General features: G+C 40.2%; 1 protein-coding gene across 1 annotated transcript in view; it reads right to left on the bottom strand.

Moving 5' to 3' along the window:
• LOC129701710 (solute carrier family 23 member 1-like) overlaps positions 1-24,890 on the bottom strand; it is a 105,196-nt gene extending 80,306 nt beyond the window's left edge. The window contains exon 1 of the mRNA XM_055643078.1: positions 24,733-24,890. Within this exon, the coding sequence (XP_055499053.1) occupies positions 24,733-24,765 (33 nt within the window). The 5' untranslated portion in view covers positions 24,766-24,890. The remainder of the gene's footprint in view (positions 1-24,732) is intronic.
• Positions 24,891-25,702: the final 812 nt, after the last annotated feature.

Raw genomic sequence — 25,702 nt, forward strand, 5'->3', positions numbered from 1 at the left:
TAATGAGATTCTGTGGTCAAGTTCTTCTTGTCAGAATTCATTTTCATTCAGTACACTGAGCATTCTTAGTCTCCTGAATGTCCAGCAAAATATCTTCCATTGACATCATAAGTTAACAGATCTTATTCAGAGCTCCATCGGGGTCCCTTGGATCAAGGCAAATTCTTAGCTTGCTACTTAATTTCTCAACAGATATCAAGTTGATGATTTGAGTATCTACCAAGACTACATCTCTGCTTTAAGTTGGTCTCTGTCCCCTTACTTTTTCCCTGATAGTAAGTAAGTAAGTATTTTTTTATTTATATAGCACTTTTAAATCAAATCACATTGAAGCCAAAGTGCTTTACAGAGAAGAATTCAGATTACCATACATCCATATAAAATAAAAAAATAAAAAAAGACACAACACACTATGGAATTTAACATGAACGTCCCCCCACAGCAGAATCAACACTTTCCACTGTGAGGGAAGGCACTAAAAAGTCCAGTCCTCCTTCTCCTCTTAGTTAACCCGAGGTCAGGGCCTATTTGAGGCCTGATGTTACAGGCACTCTCGCCGGATGATGGAGTTCCAGCGATGGGAGAACACTCCTCTGCGGCATTGGAGTATTTGGAACGGCCGTTTCTCCCCGGAGACTGCGGCTCCCGAAGTCCACAGGCCGTGCTGGCTGGAGCTCCGACACTGGCGATCTAGTCTCTGGTATCTTTGTTGTGGGAAGACTATCTGGGAAGAATATGCCATTTGCATTCATATTACCCTACGCCAAAAAAGATACGTGATTATTATGCAAATAAAAATCACATAACTAATGTTCTGTTAATACAATAATAATCCTGTTATGGCACAATATTTACTGAGCTGCAATGATATTGATGTCTTATCTCGTTATACTTTGGATTCACTATTTCCATACAGCAACTTCCAGCTAACTTCAGTCACTTTCTGGTACACCGATGCCATACAACTCATTAGTGTTTTAATTATAATAATAAACTTATACTTATGCTGGGAAAATCAAGAACTAGAGGTCTCAGATGCAAAGTGTGGGGGAGGGGGGAGAAGGTTTAATAAGGGACAACCTTTAAAAAAAAAACACACAAAGAGTGGTAGGTACTATCACAACATTTAAAAACATCTGGACAGGTACATGGATAAGATAGGTTTAAAGGTATATGGACCAAATGCAGGCAGCAGGGACGAGTGTAAATGAGGCATGTTGGTCAGTGTGGGCAGATTGGTCTAAAGCAGTGGTTCCCAACGTGTGCCCCACAGGGGGGGCAATTTGATTTTTAAGGGGGGAAATTGAGGAGGTCTGGGTCCAAATTTTGAATTTTTATTTTTTTGGATTTTCCATCAGGTAAACATATGTAGTTCATGTTTCAGATGTTATTTTGACTTTTTAAATGATAAGAATTATATATCACCACATGGGGGGGGGGGGGACATCAGGATTTTAGAGGTGATTAGGTGGGGCATGACCAAAAAAAGGTTGGGAACCACTGGTCTAAAGGGTCTGTTTCCACCTGCATCACTAGGACTCTATTTATGACTCCACTGCCTCCAGATTGTTGCTTTTGAGAATATTTCACTCCTCACTAATAATACATGCATCGGTACCAGCACTCTGGTGTCAACACATTTACTCCTGCTCTGCCCCTTCCCTTTCTTCACAATTTAAAACACGTTTAATTTATTTTTAAATTTCCTAATTTTAATGAAAGGTCATCGATATGAAAAGTTAATTTTGCTCCTTTCCACAGATATTGACGGATCTGCTGAATATTTCAGCATTTCTGATTAATTTCAGTTTTTCAACATCTGCAATTTTGGGCTTTTCCGATGCATTTCACAAGTGCTCCTTCCATCATGCTCTTTGTGCAATCAAATCTCCACCTGCTCCACCCTGAACCAAATCAAAAGTGTGCACATGTTTTAAATCAATGAATGCCAACTTCCCATAACCTGCACCTGTTCATAAACGTTACTGCACCGTTTTATGGGCCAGTCAACTTATTTAATCCATTTGCCTTCGCCATTCTCCTGTTAATTTGTTCTAGGTCTGTTTACTTTTGTTGGGCTCCTGATACCATAAATAAGTTACTCTCTGATGCCCAAGTCCTTCAATTACCAACATCTTGTTACCTCCTAACAGCTTTATATCCATTAACCGACAACAGGATTCTGCTTTTTGTGCGCATGAACCAGTTATAGTGAAATACGTAATTTGTAGTAGGTCTCAATGTGCTTTCAATTTTTCTAATACATTCCCCAGAGCATCATTTGTGGGCTTTATGGTACGGTACAATTCTTTACCATTGTGATCAAGGAGATACTTAAACATCTGTCTGTTCCGAGTTCTTGCACAGCCAGCTCAGCATGGTACGCACGCTCTGCTTGTTGTTTCCATTATTTGGAAAGATTACTTGCCTAGAAATCCAGCTGCTTGGGGAACTTGCTTGTTAATTACTCTCCCAAATTGAATCACAGTTCAATTTCACAGCAGACATCCGTGTTATCCTAAATCGCAGTGACTGTGAATTTACCATACAGTATTTGGTATTGTGATTCGGCCATGCAGCCAAGTTTGATCATCCTCATGGAATCATGCAGCACAGAAAGTGGCCCAGCAGCCCAACTCGTCCATGCCGACTGTAATGTCCCATCTCCCATTTGCCCGCATCTGGCCCATATCGCTTTAAGTCTTCCTATTCATTCGCATCCAAGCGTCTTTTAAACTTTGTTATTTTACCTGCCTCAACTACTTTCTCTGGCAGCTCATTCCATATACAGACCACCCTGTGTGGAAAAAGTTGCTCCTCAGGTTTCTATTAAATCTTGTCCATCTCATCTTAAACCTATGTTCTCTGGTTCTTGATTCCCCTACCCTGCCCAAGAAACTCTGTGCATTCACCCTTTCAATTTTCATTGTGATATTATCACCCTTTGTAGAGATCATCCTTTGGCCTCCTATGCTACAAGGAATAAAGTCCTAGTTTACCAAATCTCTCCCGATAATCATACGGACAGCACCCCTACTCAGAATCAAACCCGGGTCCCTGGCACTGCAAGGCAGCAACTACCGCTGTCCCACTCTTTGTATCTATGAGTGTATTCATATTGTGATGCTGTTGGCACAGGAGTCATGCATGGACCTGCTTTACTGCATCATAACATATCAGGATACTTTGAAACATTTATAGGCTGTGGGCCGAGGAGCTTTATTCCAGTGTTTCGTGACCCAAGTCACAGAACTACATGAAATGTTCACATATTGTGTAAAAATATTATATAAATCACCCCTGAAACTCATCATGAACAAGACATGCACATTTTTATTAAATTAGAGGAAAAACGGTAAACTTTCGGGTATTTTTAGTCCAATCAAAGCACGTTTAACATTGAGTTGTATGCCAGTTGGCTAATCATGCGCTTTATTTCAGGCTAGCTAGGCAGGGAGCACACAGCATAGCTGAGAGGACTTCACTGATGCCTGTTTTACTGGAGATTCCCATGAAGGTTCTTTCTAGTTCTGTGGAATACATGTCGTGGAAACTTGCAGCAGGGTAATTGAATTTAGTGAGAAAATCATTAAGAAGACTGAAGAATATGCAGCTAAGTGGATAGAAGTGGAAGAAAGTCTTGAAAACAAAGTCCCTGCTGAGGTGCTGCAACACAAAGTTGTGAAACCAGTGAAAGGTAAGATCTAAAGTCTGAATTCATGAAATTAATCTGTATGGACTTTAATTAATTTAATTGCACCCTTTTATAATGTGAAAAAATGAGATTTGGAGGCTGTACATTCACTCACTCATTCACTCGTTCACTCATGAAGTTGAGGGCCTAAACAATGTGTATCCATAACACAAGGTAAATTAAACATTGCCACTAATGCCAGCTTGTTGTAGTCTAATAAGTCTTTAACATCTAATCTCGGAGCTGCCTGCAATAACTTACCGGCAAAAAGTGCTCCGATCGCGGGGCCTATGTACTTAACATAGTGAAGCCGCGGTCTCAATTAAAAAGCAGCCGATTCGCGAACGCGGAGCCACGGATCATCTCCGTGGGGGGGGGGGGGGGGAGGCTGTGCATAGTGCCGTCTGTAGCGTCCGTTTTCAGGCCCCGACCGCGGGAGAAAAATAGAGGAATATTCATTGCACTTTATAGGCTGCCATTGGAGTGAGAAATGGTCAGAAATGGCTGATGTTTATGTAGAAATCAATTGGTGTATGTGAAACATAGAAATATAGAACTTGAACTAAATTATCTATGGTAGTAACAGTGTTATTCTCATTAACATTAAGAAGAGGTTGAAATGTTATGAATTGAAGTCCATGCAGACTTAATGATTATGAGGTTTTTTTTTTGTAGCCTCTGCCTGACCCTCCACTTGAACTTGAAATAACTTATCAATGGACTTATCAAAACTTATCAAAAGACTTGGAATCTGATGAAGAATATTCAGATGAAGATCAGATGTAATGTAAACAAATACATTTTGGAAAAATGATTATATAAAGTTTTATTTTAATGTCCATCGTTTCACTGTTTATTTGGTAAAATTATTTAAACAATGAGTGAATTACTTATGATAATGATATGCTGGTGAATAACAGTGCAACAGCCCACCCACCCATTCACACATACATGCACACATCCACACACACATCCATCCGTACACACACTTCCATGCATGCACACACATACATGCACACCTACATCCGCACGCACACACACATCCATCCGCATGCAGACATACATGTACACATCCATGCACACAAATACATCCACACACAAACATCCACACACATACATCCACAGATACACGTTTGACAGGTATACACAGACACACACACAAACTACAGATACTCAAACAATGCAACTATTTTAGGGTTAAATTAGGTTTACGGTAATAACCCTCATTTGCAAAGGCACCATCGGGGGTCTCTATCATATATATAGGCTCATTCTAGCTTAAAATGAATACTCATCGAGTAAACATCAGAGCATTCGATTCTTGGCCAGGATGTGACATTTACATCAGAAATAAGACAGGACTCTTACAGGTTTGTCACCCAGCCTGGCACTGCCCAAGTCCCACTATGGCTGTTACTCCCCACTCTCCCACTATGGCATTCAGTGGGGTTCAGTAAACGTGGGAGCCCAGAGGATCTGTCCTGACCCTTTAATTAGGCAGATTCGTGAGCCCTTAAAAACCTGGGACCTCTGCTGCAGTCTCATTACATTTCCTATTAAAGCGACTGGAAGATGCCTTGCAGGACTGTCCCTCAGCCTGGAACTGCCCCAGTCCCACGATGGCTGCTACCCCCATTCTCCCCACTATGTCATTCAGTGGGGTTCGGTAAACGTGGGAATACTTAATTATATATGATTAGAGTCATATTTACAAGTCATATATATTATATAGGTATAATAATATATAGTTTAAATAGACTGCAACACAGAAATAGGCTGCCCATGGTGTAATATGGGCATTGGCCACTAGATGGCGCTCACTTTCCCGATCTCATTTTCTAATTAGTTTAATTAAATAATGTGCAACTTTTGGCAATGACGAGTTATGACTTCCTTTTCAATTTCATCTAAATCTGTGGAAATTTTCATGTAGTTCTGTGACATAGGTCACGAAAACCGATTTCTAGACACATTTTTGATGCTCGGCCCACAGCCTATTAGTCTGCGGCAACAATAAGACTCAAGGTGCAGATGGTTTAGTGATGATAACTACAGGTGCACAACCTTTTAGCCGGAGTTCCGGAAACCGAAAAGCTCCGAAAACCGGACATTTTTTCCAGGATGTCGTCTGCACACTAAAGCTCGCATTTGGCACCAAACTTGACCCGAAACGACCCACGGTCAACCCAGGTCTGTACTACTGTAGCGGCTGCCTCCTCCCCGGAGACCCTTAAACCTTTTGTAAATCATTGCTTAAATGTTAGTCAGTTTGTTTGGAGGGCGTTTATGTGAAGGGGGGAGGGGTGAAGGGGGAACTTTAATTCTTAGTCCCCTACCTGGTCAGAGAGGCGGGGAGCGGGCAATGCCTTACCGGGTCGCCGTGCAGTAAGCTCTGGAGCGCTGTGGCCGCCGACTCCCAACATCGCGGAGCTGGGGCTGCGGGCGACCGGCCGCGGGCGTCGCTGGATTTGGAGCGCCGCGCAGCCAGGGGTAGAGTTGCCGGGGTTGGAGCTCCAACCGGACGCCCGCAGCCAGCTCCGCTATGTTGGGAGTCGGCAGCCACAGCGCTCCGGAGCTTACTGCACGGTGACCCAGTAAGGCATTGCTCGCTCCCCGCCTCTCTGACCAGGTAGGGGACTAAGAATTAAAGTTTCCCCCTTCACCCCCCCACCACATAAAATCCCTCCAAACTAACTGACTAACATTTAAGCAATGATTTACAATGATTCCCCAGTCTCCGGGGAGGAGGCAGCCGCTCCAGACTTTTCAAGCCGCCCGCGCTACCCACCTAATCTACGCTAAAAATCTTCCATTCGGAAATCCGAAAAATTCGGAAATCCGAGAAGTGGCTGGTCCCAAGGCTTTCGGATAAAAGGTTGTGCACCTGTAGTAAATATAGCATTATCCCTGGATGTATGGGACATAAAGGATTACAGCTAAACCCTTTTTAAAATGCTACCTATTGTACTTATCAAGGACGGATGTCACAATATCTACAGATCTACTTAGGAGGCTCGGAATTCAACACACCCACCTCTGTTCATCACCACCCAGCAAAATAATGCAAGGAAGATTAAACTGGAACAGGAAAGCACAATGTTTCATCATTTTAAACACATTATCATTAATTTAAAATCCCCACATTCTGTGATTTCCCCATTCCTTTACAGTGTGCAAAGTTTTGCAATGTTAAGAATAAGCATTTATAAAATGATTTATTTTCTGTAATGTGAAAGGCAATTTTAGCGGGTGCATTAAGCCATAATTTCTACTTGATAACCTTTCTAACAAAAAAGCAATGTGTGGATTGCCATTGGATAAAACTTTGAAATCTAACCATTTAAAAAAAAAATGTAATTTCAGTATCTCTCAATGAGATATGTGTATTCCAATATTCATATCATGATCACTGACACTAAAAGTTGGTTGAAAATAACAGCATTTTATTTACTTCCTGGTTTGCTATAATTCCACTGGATGGTTAGCTGCTCAATTACTGTTTAATACTAAAGATGCTGAAGAATTTGCGCCCAATAGCGATGTTCCAAATCCTTTGTCCCGACTATAAAATTCATATCAACAGAATCAAGCCAGGTCACCTCACCTCTTTCCTTTCCCCTATTCTATTGGAAAAAAACTGAATTAAATATTCAGTACTTAATACGAAATTAAGTCCTTAAATGAGTACTTAATTCGGTATTAAGTACTGAACCCGGAACTTGATGGATTCAGTACCTTAAACTTGATGGTAGCACCTTAAACCAACTCCTCCGCTCCCTCCAGGTGCTGTATATGCAGAATTTATATATTCTCCCTGTATCATCGTGGTGCTCTAGTTTCCTCACACATTCCAAAGATGAGCAAGTTTATAAGCAAAGTGGTTTTCTGCAAATTGCCCCCTAGTGTGCTGTGTGGGATAACATGGAACCTGTGATCAATGGTTAGTGTGGATGCTGTGGGCTGAAGGGCCTGTTTTCAGTCTCCCTAAACTAAACTTATTTACTGTATTGCAAATGAAAATGCTTAACTTCTTAAAAAGATAATACATATAATTGTAAAAACTATGGATGCTATGTAATGGAGCCATAATTATAAAGACAACACAAAAAAAAAGGAGCACACGTTCTAACAAATGCATTTTTCAAGTTGCGATGCAAATAGAACATCATTTAGTTCAACAATTATATTTACAGACAAGGCAATTACAATATTCAGAACACAAACCAAAAATAATTAAGCATTTAATCCAAATGTGCATTTCAATGTATTCAAATTAAACAACACAATCAGTATTTCTAGATTTTAATTAAACTACACAACTTTTTGGACCTAAAAAAGTACAAAATGTTTAGAATAAAATCAAAACACAAAATGAGTTTCAGGTTCATCAACCATTTGCATTGGCACAATGAGTTTAATTCTAGAAACCCATTGTTGTTCAAGAAATGCTTCAAACCCATTATTGTTTGAGAAATTTGTTTTGTCTAGTAAACGCAAAAGTTTGTAAAGTAGATAAATCAGGTTTGATTTCAATACACTAGCAAGGGATTTCAGATGCCAGTGGAGGAGAATTTAAAAAGTAATAACATTAAAAAGTAGCTTATAACGATGCCATGAGAAAATGACTTAAGAGACCTAGATGGTGTGCAAGTAAAATGTTTGTGGCTGCAGGAGTCAATACTTTACAAACTGTCTTAAGAAATCTTATGTATAAATCTACTTGCCAGATTAAAGACTCTGAAAATGAAATCATCTGGGCCTTATCAAACATAAGGTTTAGCACTATACACTACCAATCCCAGCTGTGGAGACATTGGTATAGTTGTCTCGTTGTAGGAAATCGATTTTTTTAAATTTGTGATCTTAAACCATTTATTGTGCTTTTGTGTGTAATTTATGGTGCTTTTGTATGCAATCTATTCTATCTAATGTCTTGTCTTTTATCTGGACCTCGAGTCTGTAATAATAAGTAAGTAAGTAAGTAATAGTAAAAAAAAGTATTTTCTTTACAATATTAACTGCAGTAATCCCACAATTTATTTGTGGAGTATGGAACATGTTAATAACATAAAATTAGAAGCTTGTTTTAATATGTTTCAAGGGAAGAACACTTGAAAAACTAAGATAGACACAAAAAGCTGGAGTAGCTCAGCAGGACAAGCAGCATCTCTGGAGAGAAAAAGAATGGGTGACGTTTCAGGTCGAGACCCTTCTTCAGACTCTGTGTTTCAGGTTGGGATCCTTAAACTTACCACTTCTTCTTCTTGTGAACATCTGTGATAAGATTGAAGGTGCACAAAAATGCGAGAGAAACTCAACTGGTGAAGCAGCATCTATGGAGCGAAGGAGATAGGCAACGTTTTCGGGCCGAAACCCTTCTTCAGACAGTGTGATAAGATTTATCCTTCAATGGAGACTGTATTCTACTCAGTTCCATCAAAACTCCTGAAATATTAATGCTATGTTTATTATCAAACTAGTTTTAGTTGATCTGGCCACAGTAGAATATATTTGAAGAAAACAGGTTACTTTTAAATCTCATTACACAGCACTTACTACAAGAGCAAATTAACAACTCCTGAATATACAATGTTTCAGGCCAATTCCTCTAATTACCTGTCTTTTCCAAATTAAATAATAATGACCAATTTACCTCAATGGAAAGCCTTAATTTTACAATTGAATACAGCTGTGCTCAACAAACTCATCCATCAATTATGTTAATGTCTCGCATGGAACATGCTAGAAAGTCATAATTTCTTCAACATTAATCATCTGAGAAAAATGGCCATAACAATAAAAGCTCCAAATTTGATCGTTTATAATAATACATTTACTGAAGGTACGGCAAGTCAATTTTTAAAAAGCTGTATATATACATATTTTCATATTCAATAAAAAATAAGTATCTTTATTTTCTTAATACGGTGTCAAAAGCAATATTTTGAAGCCCATTGGTTCTCCGTCAGGAAACTGGTGTAAGAGATGAATGTATTATTGTTAACAGATCACTGAAACACCTCTTTATTGTCCTGAGATGTATACACAGTTCCTCAATAATTATCAAATGCTGCACTTAATTTAATGATTTTACTACATTTACTACTCAGCATGACTACTACCAATATGCAAACCTCTAAATATTCATTAGGTATATAAATAAATTTTAACTAAATATATTTTGAAGCTTAAAATCTGGCTGATTTAATGTGTGTGGTGAATGAGGGCAAAGTTCTATAAATAGAGAGACATACTGCAATGAGCACAGGCCCATCATCCCACAACAATCTGTGGCCTTATTGATGATTTTTTCTGTCCTGAGAGACCTTTTTGTTATTTCGTCTCATTGTGAATTCTGAACCAGTCAATTAACACTTAGGTGGTTGGACACAGAGACATGGCCTATCAGATTGTGCAGATTGCATTAGGAAGCACATTGGAGGAGAATCAGCAGAAACTGAGTAAATTGAACCAAATTCTGTGACTGGGCAAGTAATTTCACAAACAGGCAGCCAGCTGAAATAGCTGCTAAGAGATACCAGAGTATTTAATATATCAAAAGACAGCAAAACATGTTTATTTGGGGGATTTTTAGGTCAAAATCATACACTGTAGATGGAAGCAGCACGTTTTGAGGCAATGATAATGTTGAAGGTAATTTACTAACGGAACATGAAATCAGAGCTTCTGGAAGGCCTCAAGAAGAATAATGGGCATGTTTGCAATGATAGCATCACAGCAGCCATCAGTATAAACTCAAACTCAAAGATTTTGCCTGAAGAACACAATACCTTAGGCTTTAGAACTTGACTTTCAGACTTTGACCAAATGCAAGAGTCTGTAAGGTACAAGAATATTGTGTAGGGAAGGTGATTAATATTAAGCTTTCCCATCTCAGGTTTGTTCAAGAAGTGAAAGCATAGCTTGCATAGTTGGTCAAGAAGTTTGCACATTCCTATCTGACATGCATAACAAAGCCATGGATTGTGCTTTGTAATTGTTTTAGATACAGAAAAACTCCTATTCATTTCTAATCATAATCTAACTTTTTTCTTATATTCATATTTTTGTCATCCTTTGCTACTTTTAGATGTTGCCCCTATAAACAGGGAAAACTTGTTAAGATATCATAAACTCAAACTTTTGTCTGACAAATGGTGATCACGGTTATCAGTTGGAGCAATTATACATTGTTTTTTACCTTTTTTGAGAATACTAGTTATAAATCCTTGTACAATCAAGAAAGACAAGCTGGTTCATTTTTCATTTCTGTCAGGTGTATTTTGTCACTCTTGGTTACGTTTAATTACCGCAGTATTTTTTTTTTTTAAATGCAGTGTGGAAATTGATATCATCCCTGATTTGATTCTATCTGCTGGTAACATATCTTTATTTGTCTCATAGAAACTGATGTGGAATTTAGCTTTCCAGCATAATCGAAATCTAAATAAATAAAATATTATAATAAAGAATATGTAATGGTACCTTGCCAAGGAACAGAAAAACAAAATATAAAGATATCTTCCTGAAGGCTCCAGAACTCTGAATACAAAAGTTGTAGAACATAGAAAATTGCCTGAGCTGAACATGATGCCAAGACCAACTCTTACCAATCTGAACACTTCTTGCTTATCCCTACATTCTCCGCATATCCTTTGGCCCCTCCAAAAGTCTATTAACTGTCACTACCACATCTGCCTCCACCATCCTAGGCAGCATGTTCCAGGCATCTACTGCTCTCTGTGTAAAAAAAACTGCACATCTCCTTTAAACTTTGCCCCTCTCACTGAAATCCTATGCCCTCCTGTATTTGGTATTCCTATCCTGGGAAAAACGATTCTGACTGTCTATCCTATCTATAGACCAAGTGAACCATCAACACAGATCAGATCAAGCAGATCATTTGATCTTTCACCATGAGAGAGAGGGTGCTGATTACCTCATCAAAGCTGCCCACAAGGTCGCTCTCTTCCTATTGTCAGTCTTTACATTTGTCATTGGCTGTGTTTCGTACTTTGCTTATTTCCCTCATTAAAATGAGCGGTCATTTAAAAAAAAAAAAAAATCTTTGGAATTAATAATGTGAAGTAAAAGGACGGCAGATGAAATAAAAAGGTGCTTTACCATGGAACAAACAAGTGACATCCCAGAAATAATTCAAAATCAAAAATTAAAATGTAGTTAGAAACTCAGGAAATGCTCCAAAAATGGAGAAAGCAGGAACGAGGAACTGATTTTGGATGAGCACTGATCATTTTGAATTGCAGTGCTGGCTTGCAGGGCCAAATGGCCTACTACTGCACCTATTTTCTATGTTTCTATGTTTCTAATTGTTGAAGCAGAGAAATGACGTCCACGGTCCTACTTACTTATTTGTATGATCTCACTGAAATTGGCTGGTGAGACAGTTGATGTGTCAGCTTTAATTTCCCCAAATTGCCTACATTTGGATTGGAAGGCAGCAAGCAAAAGACCCTTTATTCAAGAAGGCAAAGTGGAAAGAAAGCAGGAATCTAAAGGCTACTCCACTTAACACCTGTCACAGACAAAATGTTGGAAGCGATTATTTAACATATTATCGCAAAGCACTTAGAAAAATTCAACGTAATCAGACAGTCAACATAGTTTTGTGAAAGGGAAATCATGGTTGACCAGAGTTCTAAAAAGAAAATAACATGCTGAGAATAAAGAGGAACTGATGGATATACTATACTTAGATTTCCTGAAGGCTCTTGAAAAGGTGCAGCATCAAAAGTCATTACTGAAAATAAAATGGTCACAGTGTAGGAAGTAACATAATGGCATGGACATAAGAGTGCTTGGCTAACATGAAATATAGAGCAGCATAAATGGGGCTTTTCCAGTTGGCAAGATGTCATGAATAATGTAACACTAGATTTAATGCTGTGGCTTCAACTTTTTACAAACTATGTAAATGATGAAGACATTGAAGATATTGTTGCTAATGTAAACGATGACACAAAAAAATGGTCGAAATGTAAGTTGTGAAGAAGAGAGAAGTGGCAGAATGAGTGGTCAAATATCTGGAAAATGAAGTATAATATGGAAAATTCGTGTGTGATCATTTTGGCAGGAAATATATATAAAACTAGACTAAGTGGGACCCGTTGGATCCCAGCATCACACAGGAGGGGGCTTGTCCCCCAACACAATATTCCACCTCTCCACCAATTCCAATATTGGTGGCCAGTGGGAGGGGGGGGGGCTTTCTGGAGTGCTAATATGGGTGTTGTGGGCTGAAGGGACTGGTTTCCAGAGGGCTAGCATGGACATTGTGGGCTGAATGGATTCTTGGACTGGCGGCTCAGTCACTCAAGCCTGATGTGCTGGCAGCTCACTCACTTATGGCTGGTGGGCTGGAAGTTGACTCACGGCTATTCCTTAAAATTCCATTTCAAGCAGGGTGCAAGGCCACCAAATTCAAGTGCAGTTTCTTACCATTTCAAGCAGGGTGCAAGGCCACTAAAGACAGCAAGTCGTGACCTCTCCCTCCTCCATCTTGCAGAGACTGAGCCACGCCCACCCTTCTGGGTTTTATAGTCCTTCCCCCCCTCCCACCAGAAGGGGCGTGGCCTTCATGGCATGATTGATAGGAGAGAGAATTTCAACATTTTTTAAACACTAATAACTTTTATTTTTCATCGATGTGAAAAATCCTTGGCACCTGATGAGTGGAGGGGGACTCTAAGATGACCAAAAATCACAGCCGTACGTGGTAGCGTTTTTTCTAAAATCAATATAATGCGCAAACAGGAAGTGGTCAAGATTGGACTTTTAATTATATAGAAGGCAAGGCAACTTTAATTAAGCTAGGCAACTTTAATGATGCAAGGCAACTTTAATTTGGCAACACAGCTTTAGCATTTCCAAACCAAAGGCAACACAGCATTAGCATTTGCAAACCAAAGGCAACACAGCATTAGCATTTGCAAACCAAAGGCAACACAGCTTTAGCATTTCCAAACCAAAGGCAACACAGCATTAGCATTTGCAAACCAAAGGCAACACAGCTTTAGTATTTCCAAAACAAAGGCAACACAGCTTTAGCATTTGCAAACTATATTTTCAAACCACATTAAGGACACTGACAGGTCAGTAAAACCACTCACAGTTTAGTAGACATGTGTTCAAAGTTATTCAAAGCTCAGACTGAGAGCCGTGACCCTTTTGCTCCCCCATCAAGCAGAGACTGACTGAGGCACTCAACACTTCTGGGTTTTATGGTCCCTCCGGAAGGGGCGTGGCCATCAGGAGAGAGAATCTCAACATTTTTTAAACACTAATAACTCTTTTATATTTAATCAATGGAAAAAATCCTCTTGTCCTGCGCAGAGGAGGGGGATTCTGAGTAAGACGGCCAAAAATCACAGCCGTAAGTGGCAGCGTTTTTTTCTAAAATCAATATACAGAACAACAGGAAGTGGTCAAGATCAGACTTTTAGTAATATAGATAAACATATTGTCTAAATAGGGGAAAATTGTCTGACTGAGATGCCAAGACTTTGTGAACTGAGTACTAATGGTTATGATTCAGTTATATGGGGCATTGGTGAGACCACACGTGAAGTGCTGTGCACAGTATTGGTCAAATTATTGAAGAAAGGACGTTAATATGTAGGAAAGTTCAGAGAAGATTTACTAGGTTAATACCTGGAATAGGGAGGTTATTTTATGAGAAAAGGTTGAACTGACTAGGCTTGTATATGCTAAAGTTTAGAAGAGTGAGATGTGACATGATTGAAACATATAAAATTATGCAGAGGGCGTTTCTTCTCGGGAGAATCTCTATATACAGGGCACTATTTAAAATCATAGTTTAACTTATTTAAGACAGAGATAAGGTGAATGCACTGATGATCACAAATCTCCTCTACTCTTCTCAAATCAGGCATTTCAAATATGCGTGTCATGGGTTATGGGTTTATGGGGAGAAGGACGGAAAATTGGATTGAGTGGGAAAGATAGATCAGATGATTAAATGGCAGAGTTTTAGATTCTGGTTTCAGCATAATTGTTAAAAGGTGTGCATGCATGTCTGCATGCAAGCATGTTTGTTGCATGTGGTCTGTATGCACAAGTGTGTGTGCGCACAAACATGTTTGGTGTGCATGCACACGTGTGTGAGTATGTGCGTGTTAACTTACAATCTATGAATCAGTCCAGTGATTTTGCTTTCCCAAAGGGATCACAATTTTACTTGTCCCGATAGATGAGAAAAACAATACTGCATTCACGCATCCAGATTGTCTTTCCATTTACTGGATGAATCGTAACATGTTCACTTCAATCACTGTCTAAACACAAGGTTAGAAAAGACAAGCAATCTGGTCCAGGTTAATCTGCAAATGAAAAATAAATTAACATAGACAAGAAAAATGCAACATCTGCCTGCCGTTGCTTCCAGTAGAATACAAGGGTTTTATGGGGGCATTTCTTGAAAACAAAGGCAATCTTAGTTTTGATTCCAGCACCCTTGATAGCCAAAATGATGCCACAGAGAAAGAGCAAATACATTGGATTTCTGTCCAATAATCCGGATGTTGAGCTATCAGAAGCACAGATACAATGACCTAAACTGATGTCTTCTGTTGTGAAGTATTGTTGATTTGGCGGTCACCCCAGTCCATCAGCCAGTCAATCTAATCTCTGTAGAGCTAAGTGATTTACGCAAAATTAAATAAATATGCAGCATGGAAACAGGCCATTAATCCCAAATGTTGGCATTCACACATCACTGGAGCCTCGGCCATCCTTTAACAATGCATACAAATGATTTTGTAATTATTTCCCTCTCCATGACACATTTACCCAACTCCCCTTTAAATGTTACAGGACAATACACCTGAGAATGAAACGAGTTCCATAATCTCTTCTTACAATTAATATAGTTTTTTTTTAATTAGTTACTTGATTTCTTGATTAGTTTCCTATATTGATAGTCTCCAGTTTCCACTTCCTCTGTCCTCTTGATCAAAACATTTACTACATTTAGTAAAGACTAGACCAAATGCAGACCCGTTGGGTCTGTTCCCCCAAACGTGCGGTTGTGGGGGGGGGGGGGGGGGGGGGGGGGGCGGCATGCATGCAGCGTCACACACTAACTACCCCACCCCCCGAGAGAGGGGAGGAGAGGAAGAGAGGGGGGGGGGGGGGAAAGGAGAGGGGAGGGGAGGAAAGGAGAAGAGAGAAGGGGAGAGGAGAGGAGAGGAGGAGAGAGGAGAGGAGAGGAGAGGGGGGAGGAGGGAGGAGGAGAGGGGGGAGAGGAGGGGGGGTGAGGAGGAGGGGGGAGGAGAGGAGGAGAGAGGGGGGGGAGAAGAGGAGGGGGGAGAGGAGGAGGGGGGGGGAGGAGGGGAGGGGGGGGGGAAGAGGAGGAGGGGGGGGAGAGAGAGGAGAGGGGAGAGAGGAGGAGAGGGGCGGAGGGGAGGAGGAGGGGGCGGAGAGGAGGAGAGGGGGGGAGAGGAGAGGGATGGGGGAGAGGAGAGGGAGGGGGGGGGAGGGAGAGAGAGAGTGCCTTTTTACTTCAACCCAAACCCAAACAACCATTTGCAGGCAGTGCTTTTTTACCTCTAACCATATTTTCATTTTCAAACCAAATTAAGGGTACTCACAGTGCTGTAGACATTTGTCAGTGTCATTCAGAGCTCTGATTGAGGCACACCACTTGCAGAGACTGATTGAGGCACACCACTTGCAGAGATTGATTGAGGCACACCACTTCCTGGTTTTATAGTCCCTCCCCCTCCCTCCAGCAGCGACAGCAGAGAGAATGGGGAATTTTGTAAAAAACATTAATATCTCTGTCAATTTTCATCGACGGGAAAAATCCTCGGCACACATGCGGCGGAGGGGGGCTCTGAGCGAGGTGGCCAAAAATGACGGCCGTAGGTGGCGGCGTACTCTCGGAAATCGCAGCACAGAAAGCCAAAACCGGTCAAGAACAGACTTTTAATAATATAGATGTATATACCCTCTCCCATTCTGCTCTCTTTAAAAGTAAACGGACCTACATGATTCATTATCCACTGACATTGAATCCTACAGTTTTGCTAACAACCTAGTCAATCTTTGGTGCATCCTCTGGAGCGGCCCTATTATATCCTAACTATGATAAACCTGAATTTGCACCTCCAGGCCTGAAGTCTGGAATTGCTTCTCAGCATCTCCCCATGGGTCTAGTTTCTTGGTGTAGATTTGGAGAACTGCCCCAAAGCATGGCCAAGGGAGGTAGAAAACTGTCACCAGTGCTCTGAAGGAGTCAAGGAAAGAGCGTTCACGTCGCGGCCCTGTTTTCACCAATCTTTCCACCGCCACGTACAAGAAGCACAGGAAGCGCAAGACAGACACCATTGTATGCAGATGCCGAGAAGTGTTGTCAGCTCTGGCTGAACAACTTCTAATCTTGTGTGCGGACTCGATAAGAAGACCAGTGCTCTGAAGAAGCAAACCCCCCCAAAACACTCCCCCAAAAGTCCCCAGAACAATGACAAGCAGATAGAGAATTTAGTGACAGGGTGTCAGGACAAAAACCTTTCCCTCAACATCAGCAAAACGAAGGAGCTGAAATTAATTTCAGTAAACAAGGTGAGTACATGCCTCAGTCAGCAACAATAGTGCGGGCGTAATAATGGTTGAGAGCTTCACATTCCTTGGTGTTAATATTACCAATGATCCGTTGTGGGCTACATTGATGCGACAGCCAGGAAGATACACCAATGCCTCTACTTCCTGAGAAGAATGAGGACATTTGACATGTCACCAGTGACTCTTAAAAACTTCTACCGACGCATAGAACGCATGCGATTGTCCGATTGCACCACAGCTTGGTTTGGGAATAGCTCTGCCCAAGACAGTAAGACATTGCAGAGAGTTGGGAATGGAGCTGAGTCCATCACACAGATCAAACGTCCCACCAATGACTCCATCTATACTTCTTGCCATCTCAGATAAACAGCCAACATAATCAATGACTTGTCCCAGCCTTGTCATTCCTTCTTCTCCCTGTTTTCGTCTAGTGGAAGGTACAGAACCAACGCCCCTTAGGAACAGTTTCTTCCCCTCCATTATCGGGCTTCTGAATGGTCCTTCCATAAGTAAGGGTACTGTCCGGGTCACCTCTACCCCATTGAGGACATTGGACTTTGTCTATGGAACTGATGCGCTACAATGCAGAAAATAAAACTCCGTACTCTATATCTTCCACTTTGCTCTATCGATTGCACTTGCGTTTGAACTAATTGTATCTATGTGTGGTACATCCGATCTAATTTGATAGCATGCTAAACAAAGCTTTTCACTGTACCTAGGTACGTGCAACAGTAATAAACTTAAACCTAAACAATCACTAAGGGTTCATCAGTTAGCAAATCTCCATCCCCCAATTTTGTGTACTATCAAAACTATGATGAATTTGGAATAGCATACAGGCATTTTATCACAACAAACATTATTAAAATAATAGATAAATTAATCTCAAACATCTCAACATATATATATATAAATAAATAATAACATTGAACCAAAAAAATCTTACATTCTTTTTTGAAACGTAATCACGTTTTTTCTTCCGATTGAAACCAGTGGGATCTTGCCCTGAGTATGAACAGGCACAGGAGGTGAGAAATAATTTCTCTGCATCGTGGGCTTTGGGTGAAACTGGTTTCTACCACTGGACTCATCCAGTAATGGAGCACGTTGACCGATGACATTATCTTTCAGTAAGTTCAGGATGTCTGCATTCAACAACATGTACATTCAAACGCTTGGATATGCCAGTATTTATCAACATGATCTAGTTCTATACTGCAACTGGAAGAGTACCAAGCCCTCCATACATGATCTACACAATGTTCCACAGAAGTTCGTCTCCTTTCGAAAGGAGATGAGAAGGGATTATTTTAGTCAGAGGGTGGTAAATCTGTGGAATTCATTGCCACAGAGGGCCGTGGAGGCCAAATCAATTAATATTTTTTAGGCAGCGATTGATAGATTCTTGATTAGTACTGGTGTCAGAAGTTATGGGGAGAAGGCAGAATGGGATTGAGATGGAAAAATAGATCAGCCATGATTGAATATCAGAGTAAACTTGATGGGTTGAATGGTCTAATTCTGCTATTATAACATGAATTTATGGACATGAACTTATGAAGTTATGAACAAGCTTAACATGAAATATCTCCACCTTTTAATTTATTCTATTCATAACTAATCCCGATGTTTGGTTGTTTTTCTTATTGATCTGTGTTGCAACATTTAAATGATTTGTGTGTTTTTTACTGCCTTATTCTCCTCTACATCATCGAGAATTTTTTCCCCAAGTAGTGTATTTTCTTTGCAAAGTTATCTACATTGAAAATAATTTTAAGTTACATACCTATTTTTCAAGATAATTGATACCAATTTATGACCATCCACCACCCACCCAGTGCCGCCCAATAATATAATAACATTTATAAATTTAGAAATTGCTTTTTGATTTAAAATATCAATTGTAAACAACTTTGTTCACAGCACTGAATTGAGCCGGACTTCATTTCAGCACTGAGTAGGCACACATCCAACCTTGTGAACATGTTATTTTTCTTGTTAATTAGTTGATTCAAGTCCAGGCAATACTCGTTTGCTAACTCAGACTCTGTAATCAATCTCGGGTTCTGCAATCAATCTGGTTTGTCATCAAAAACAATCAGTTACTATAAATCAACAACACCATGAGCTTGTTCCATGGGACTTTGCCACGTAAAGCTGCCCAGTTGTAAAGTGGGTGTACAGCTTCAAAATGTAATGCTTTTCAAACTAACTCAGCAGAAAATTCTCAGTTACTGTCACAGCCATATGAAATCAAAATGTGACACAAGGAATTGCAGTTGCTGGTTTACCAATAAAGACAAAAGTGCTAGAGTAACTCAGTGGGTCAAGCAGCATCTATGGAGAACATTGTTATAAATATTTGTGCATTTTCAGTCAATTACTGTCTAAGGTTTTACTTGTATGTATCAATTGATTAATGAAAATATCAAGTAGAGTTATAGAGTCACAGAGCTGAGCAACATAGAAAGAAGCCCTTTGGCTCAACTTGACTAAGCCACCCAAGTTGACTGAATGAGCTAGTTCCACTTGCTTGCGCCTGGTCCATATTACTCGAAACCTTGCTTGTACCTGTCTGTGTACCTTGGAATGTCATAATTAAACCCAAAACTGTACTTTATATACCTCTGTAAGGACACCCCTCAGCCACATACACTCCAGGGATGAAAGACCCACCCTCTCCTTCTAACTCAAACCCTCCAGACCCAGTAACATCCTTGTAAATCTATTATGCACCTGGTGTCATTCCAGTTGAATTACATCCTTCTTACCGCAGGGCAACCAGAAATGTACACGGTAATTCAAAAGTGACCTTATCAATGTCTTGTGTAGCTGGGATATGACATCTCCTATATTCAGTACTCTGAGCAGGCAAGCATGCCAAGGGACTTCTTCTCACCTTGTCTACCTGTGCCCCCACATTTATGGAACCGTGTGCCTCACCCATATGTCTCTATGTTCTACAACATTCCCTGGGACCCTACCATTTATTGTGTAAGTGTTGCCCTGGCTTGTCTTACCAAAATTCAACACTTCACATTCATCTGAATCAATCTCCATCTGCCATTGCCACAGTTGATCAAGATCCCACATTAATCTTAGACAACATTCTTCACGGTTCTCTATGCCACCAATTGTGGTGTACGAAATTGTGAACCATGTCACGTACATTCTCATCTGAGTTACTAACGTAAATTAGGAACAATAGTGGAACCCTCACCCATCCCTGTGGCACACCACTTGTTAAAGGTCTCCAGTCTGAAAACACTTTACCGCCACTCCTTGTCTCTACTTTCAAGCCAATTATGTATCCATAGAGTAATAGAGTGATACAGTGTGGAAACAGGCTCTTTGGCCCAACTTGCCAACACTGGCCACATGTCCCAGCTACACTAGTCCCTCCTGCCTGCATTTTGTCCATATCCCTCTAAACCTGTCCTATCCATGTACCTGTCTAACTGGTTCATAAATGTAGGGATAGTCCCAGCCATTCACCCACCACCCTTTGTGTGAAAATGTTACCTCCCGGATTCCTATTAAATCTTTTCCCCTTCACCTTAAACCTTTGTCCTTTGGTCCTCGATTCACCTATTCTGGGCAAGAGACTCTGTGCATCTACCCAATCTAATCCGCTCATGATTTTATACAGCTCTATAAGATCACCCCTCATCCTCTTGCACTCCAGGGAATAGCGTCCCAACCTATTTAACCTCTCCCTATAGCGCAGACCCTGTAGTCCTGGCAACATCCTCATAAATCTTCTTTGTACCCTTTCTAGCTTGACCACATCTTTCCTATAACATGGTGCCCAGAACTGAATGCAGTACTCTAAATGCGGTCTCACCAATGTCTTATACAACTGCAACATGACATCCCATCTTCTATACTCAATACTTTGACTGATGAAGGCCAATGCACTAATGTGCCAAAAGCCTTTCTGACCACCTTGTCTACCTGCGACTCGACCATCAAGGAACCATGTACCTGCACTCAGAGATCCCTTAGCTCTACAACACTCCCAAGAGCCCTACCATGAACTGAAGGAAATCCACATTAGGCAGGAAATGGTGTTGGATAGACTGATGGGTCTGAAGGCTGATAAATCCCCAGGGCCTGATGGTCTGCATCCCAGGATACTTAAGGAAGTGACTCTAGAAATTGTGGATGCATTGGTGATAATTTTCCAATGTTCTATAGACTCAGGATCAGTTCCTGTAGATTGGAGGGTAGCTAATGTTATCCCACTTTTTAAGAAAGGCGGGAGAGAGAAAACAGGGAATTATAGACCAGTTAGCATGACATCGGTGGTTGGGAAGATGCTGGAGTCAATTATAAAAGATGAGATAGCAGAACATTTGGATAGGAGTAACAGGATCGGTCCAAGTCAGAATGGATTTACGAAGGGGAAATCATGCTTGACTAATCTTCTGGAATTTTTTGAAGATGTAACTAAGAAAATAGACAAGGGAGAGCCAGTGGATGTAGTGTACCTGGACTTTCAGAAAGCATTTGATATGGTCCCACATAGGAGATTAATGGGCAAAATTAGGACACATGGTATTGGGGGTAGAGTGCTGACATGGATGGAGAAGTGGTTGGCAGACATGAAACAAAGAGTAGGGATTAATGGGTCCCTTTCAGAATGGCAGGCAATGACTAGTGGGGTACCGCAAGGCTCGGTGCTAGGGACTGCAGCTATTTACAATATACATCAATGATTTGGATGAAGGGATTTAAAGTAACATTAGCAAATTTGCAGATGACACAAAGCTGGGTGGCAGTGTGAACTGTGTGGGGAATGCTATGAGAGTGCAGGGTGACTTGGACAAGTTGGGGGGATGGACAGATGCATGGCAGGTGAAGTTGGGAAAATGGCATCAAGTTGGGAAAAGGGGAAGTACAACCGGATCTGGGGGTCTTTGTACATCAGTCTATGAAAGTAAGCATGCAGGTACAGCAGGCAGTGAAGAAAGCGATTGGCATGTTGGCCTTTATAACAAGAGGAATCGAATATAAGAGCAAAGAGGTCCTTCTGCAGTTGTACAGAGCCCTAGTATGACCACACCTGGAGTCTTGTGTGCAGTTTTGGTCCCCTAATTTGAGGAAGGACATTCTTGCTATTGAGGGAGTGCAGTAAGGTTAATTCCCGGGATGGCGGGACTGTCATATGGGGAGAAGGCAGGAACGGGGTACTGATTGGAGATGATCAGCCATGATCACATTGAATGGCGGTGCTGGCTCGAAGGGCCGAATGGCCTACTCCTGCACCTATTGTCTATTGTCTATTGTCAAATTTGTTCAAATAAATTCATATTATTTACAGTAGCCCAGATTTTAACATCACTGGCAGCTATTCATTATACTTATCTATACATATCATTCAATAACATCTGGACTTTATAAAGGTGATTGCACAGCAATTTGCTATGGTATTAAAAAGCCAAAGCAATACAGTTTATGTCATCCTGCTATTTTGAAGGATGTTGTGAAACTGGAAAGGGTGCAGAGAAAAGTTATGACGATGTTGCCAGGGCCTGAGGGTCTGAAATACAGGGAGAGGCTGAACAGACTAAGACATTATTCCTTGCAATGTATATGGCTGATCTTATAGAGGTGTAAAAGATCATGAGGGGAATTGATAAGGTGAATGCACAAAGTATTTTGTGCAGAGTAGGGGAATCAAGAACCAGAGGACATATGTTTAAGGTGTGGGTAATTTAATGGGAACTTGAGGTGCAACTTTTCACACAAAGGGTGGTAGGTATATGGGATGAGCTGCTAGAGGAAGTAGTTAAGACAGGCACTAAAACAACATTTAAAAATAGTTGGATAGCTACATGGATAGGATAGTTTTAGAGGGATATGAATCAAATGTGGGCAGGTGGGACATGTAGATGGGGCATTTTGTTCAGCAAGAGCAAGTTGGGCTTGAGGGCCTGATTCTGTGACTATCACTCTATAATGCAGCATTTCATATGAGTATCTGGAGCTTACTGTGAACACGGCACAATGTTGCATATCTTTAACCAATTTGATTTAGAAACTGTACTGATCCACACAGAAGGAGCAAGTTGTATTCCAACTTGTATGTCCAAGAACATAGTTGTATGGCCAAGAAAGCACACTAACACCTCTACTTCCTTAGAAAGCTTAAGAAGTACAGCATGTCACCAAGAACTCTCACCAACTTCTACAAATGCGCCATAGAAAGCATTTTATCGAGATAGTTTAGGAACAGCTCCATCCAAGACTGCAAGAAATTGCATAGAATTATGGATGCAACTCAGACCATCACACAAACCAACCTCCATTCCATTTACTCCATTTACACCTCACGCTGCCTCGGCAAAGCCAGCAGCATAATCAAGGACGAGTCGCATCCTGACCACACTCTTCTCCCCTCTCCCATCGGGCATAAGGTATAGAAGTGTGTAAATGCACACTTCCAGATTCAGGGACAATTTCTTCCCAGCTGAAATCAGGCAACTGAACCATCCTACCAACAAATAGAGAGCAGTCCTGAGCTACTATCTATCTCATTGGAGACCCTTAAACTGTCTTTGATTGGACTTTACTGGACTTTATCCTGCACTGTGGATGGCTCGATTGTATTCATGTATTGTCTTTCCACTGACTGTTTTGCACACAACTAAAAGTTTTCACTGTATCTCGGTACACATGACAATAAACTAAACTAAACTAAAATTAAACTAAACTTATTAATTGCTGCCCAATTAGAATTAGAGTTGCTGCCCAAATTTGTTCATTAATGGTAGTAACTGCTGGTGACGTCACCATTATCTTGAGTGTAAACTTAGGGCCACGCCATGCTTAACACTTGCTGATGTACACAAAACACAAAAAACATCACATGCCTTTAAAATGGAGAAACACCATATAATTATACTCATGTTAAAGTATGTTAAATTATAACGTTCACAATTTTGTGTAATTTATACTTCTTTTACAAAATAAACATGAAATATGTCAAAGTGCAGTGCACTTCAATGTGTGAAATTTATGCCACAAAATACAATGAAAAGTTAGCTAATCTCAAATAATTGATTTATGGCAACCAAATAATTGCAGCTATATCAACATATCAATTTGAACTAGAGCTGCAAAAAAATAATTCTTTCTGTGACTATAAAATACGATGATAATTCTGTCAAACTAAATTGTTTTCTTTAGAGACATTGATATTCCAGATTAATTTTCATACTTGAAGTAGCAAATTACCATGTTTTGTAACTGTAATTTACAAATTGCATTTAACTTCGTCCAAGTTATTTACCATATTGCAGGGATGATAAATATTTGTAATTCTAAAGACACCGGACTTGAAGTTTATGTTTGCCATCAATATGTTAACTTAATTTATATGTTTCCAAACAAGTTTACCCAAGTCATGATAAAAATGACAAAAGTTTTACCTTCTGTGAATTTGTTGCCGAAATGTTTTTCATTTTATGGTTTAATCGCTATCCTTTCCAAAATGTAGCACAAGCAAAACCCCAAAGGAGTGTTGGTTTCAGTTGAAAGCCTGGAAGCATGAAGTATTCAAAGCAGATGTCAGCACATTAAATAATATGAAGAATGAGTAAGTTAATGATTTTTTAAGCAGTGTGAAGGACTTTAACCGATGGACTGGACAAAGTGAAACTATAACCAACATTATCTTTGGATGAACCTTCTATGTCATAAAGATATACATCAACTACATTGATTCAGTGTTGTTGATGCATATCTTTATTGCTATATTGAGTAATTTTTGTGTTCAATAAATTTCAAAACTAAAAGACCACAACTATCTCTGCTGGATTCCAGCAAGTGTACATCCAATTTCTTAGTTCTATCATTCTATAAGGAATACAACAATATTTTTATAATGCCAGAATTTGCTAAGATAAGGAGATGGAATTTAATGCAGATAGATGCTAGGTGATGCACTTTGAGAGGAGGTATAAGGGCAGGACATACACAATGAATTGTTCAGTATAATAGTGTTAAAGGTTGAAGGGACCGGTGTACATGTACAAAGATCCCTGAAGGTGGCAGCGTAGATAGATAAGGAGGTGAAGAAAGCATACAGAGATGGTCAGAGCATACATTTTTTTTTTAATGGGAGTTTAAGATGTAATTTTATAAAGAATTATTAGGCCACTTCCAAAGTATTGTGTGCAGTTCAGGTCAGCTGTAGGAACGAGGCGTTTGTACTGGAGAGTGAGCAGTAGTTTAGTTTAGTTTAGTTTAGTTTAGTTTAGTTTAGTTTATTATTGTCACGTGTACCGAGGTACATTGAAAAGCTTTTTTGTTGAAGTATTGTGCACACTTCTGGTCAGCTGTAGGAACAATGTGTTTGTACTGGAGAGAGAGTAGTTGTTTAGTTTAGTTTAGTTTAGT

The sequence above is a fragment of the Leucoraja erinacea genome, chromosome 11 (assembly GCF_028641065.1).
Source record: "Leucoraja erinacea ecotype New England chromosome 11, Leri_hhj_1, whole genome shotgun sequence".
In the NCBI taxonomy this organism is placed as follows: domain Eukaryota; kingdom Metazoa; phylum Chordata; class Chondrichthyes; order Rajiformes; family Rajidae; genus Leucoraja; species Leucoraja erinaceus.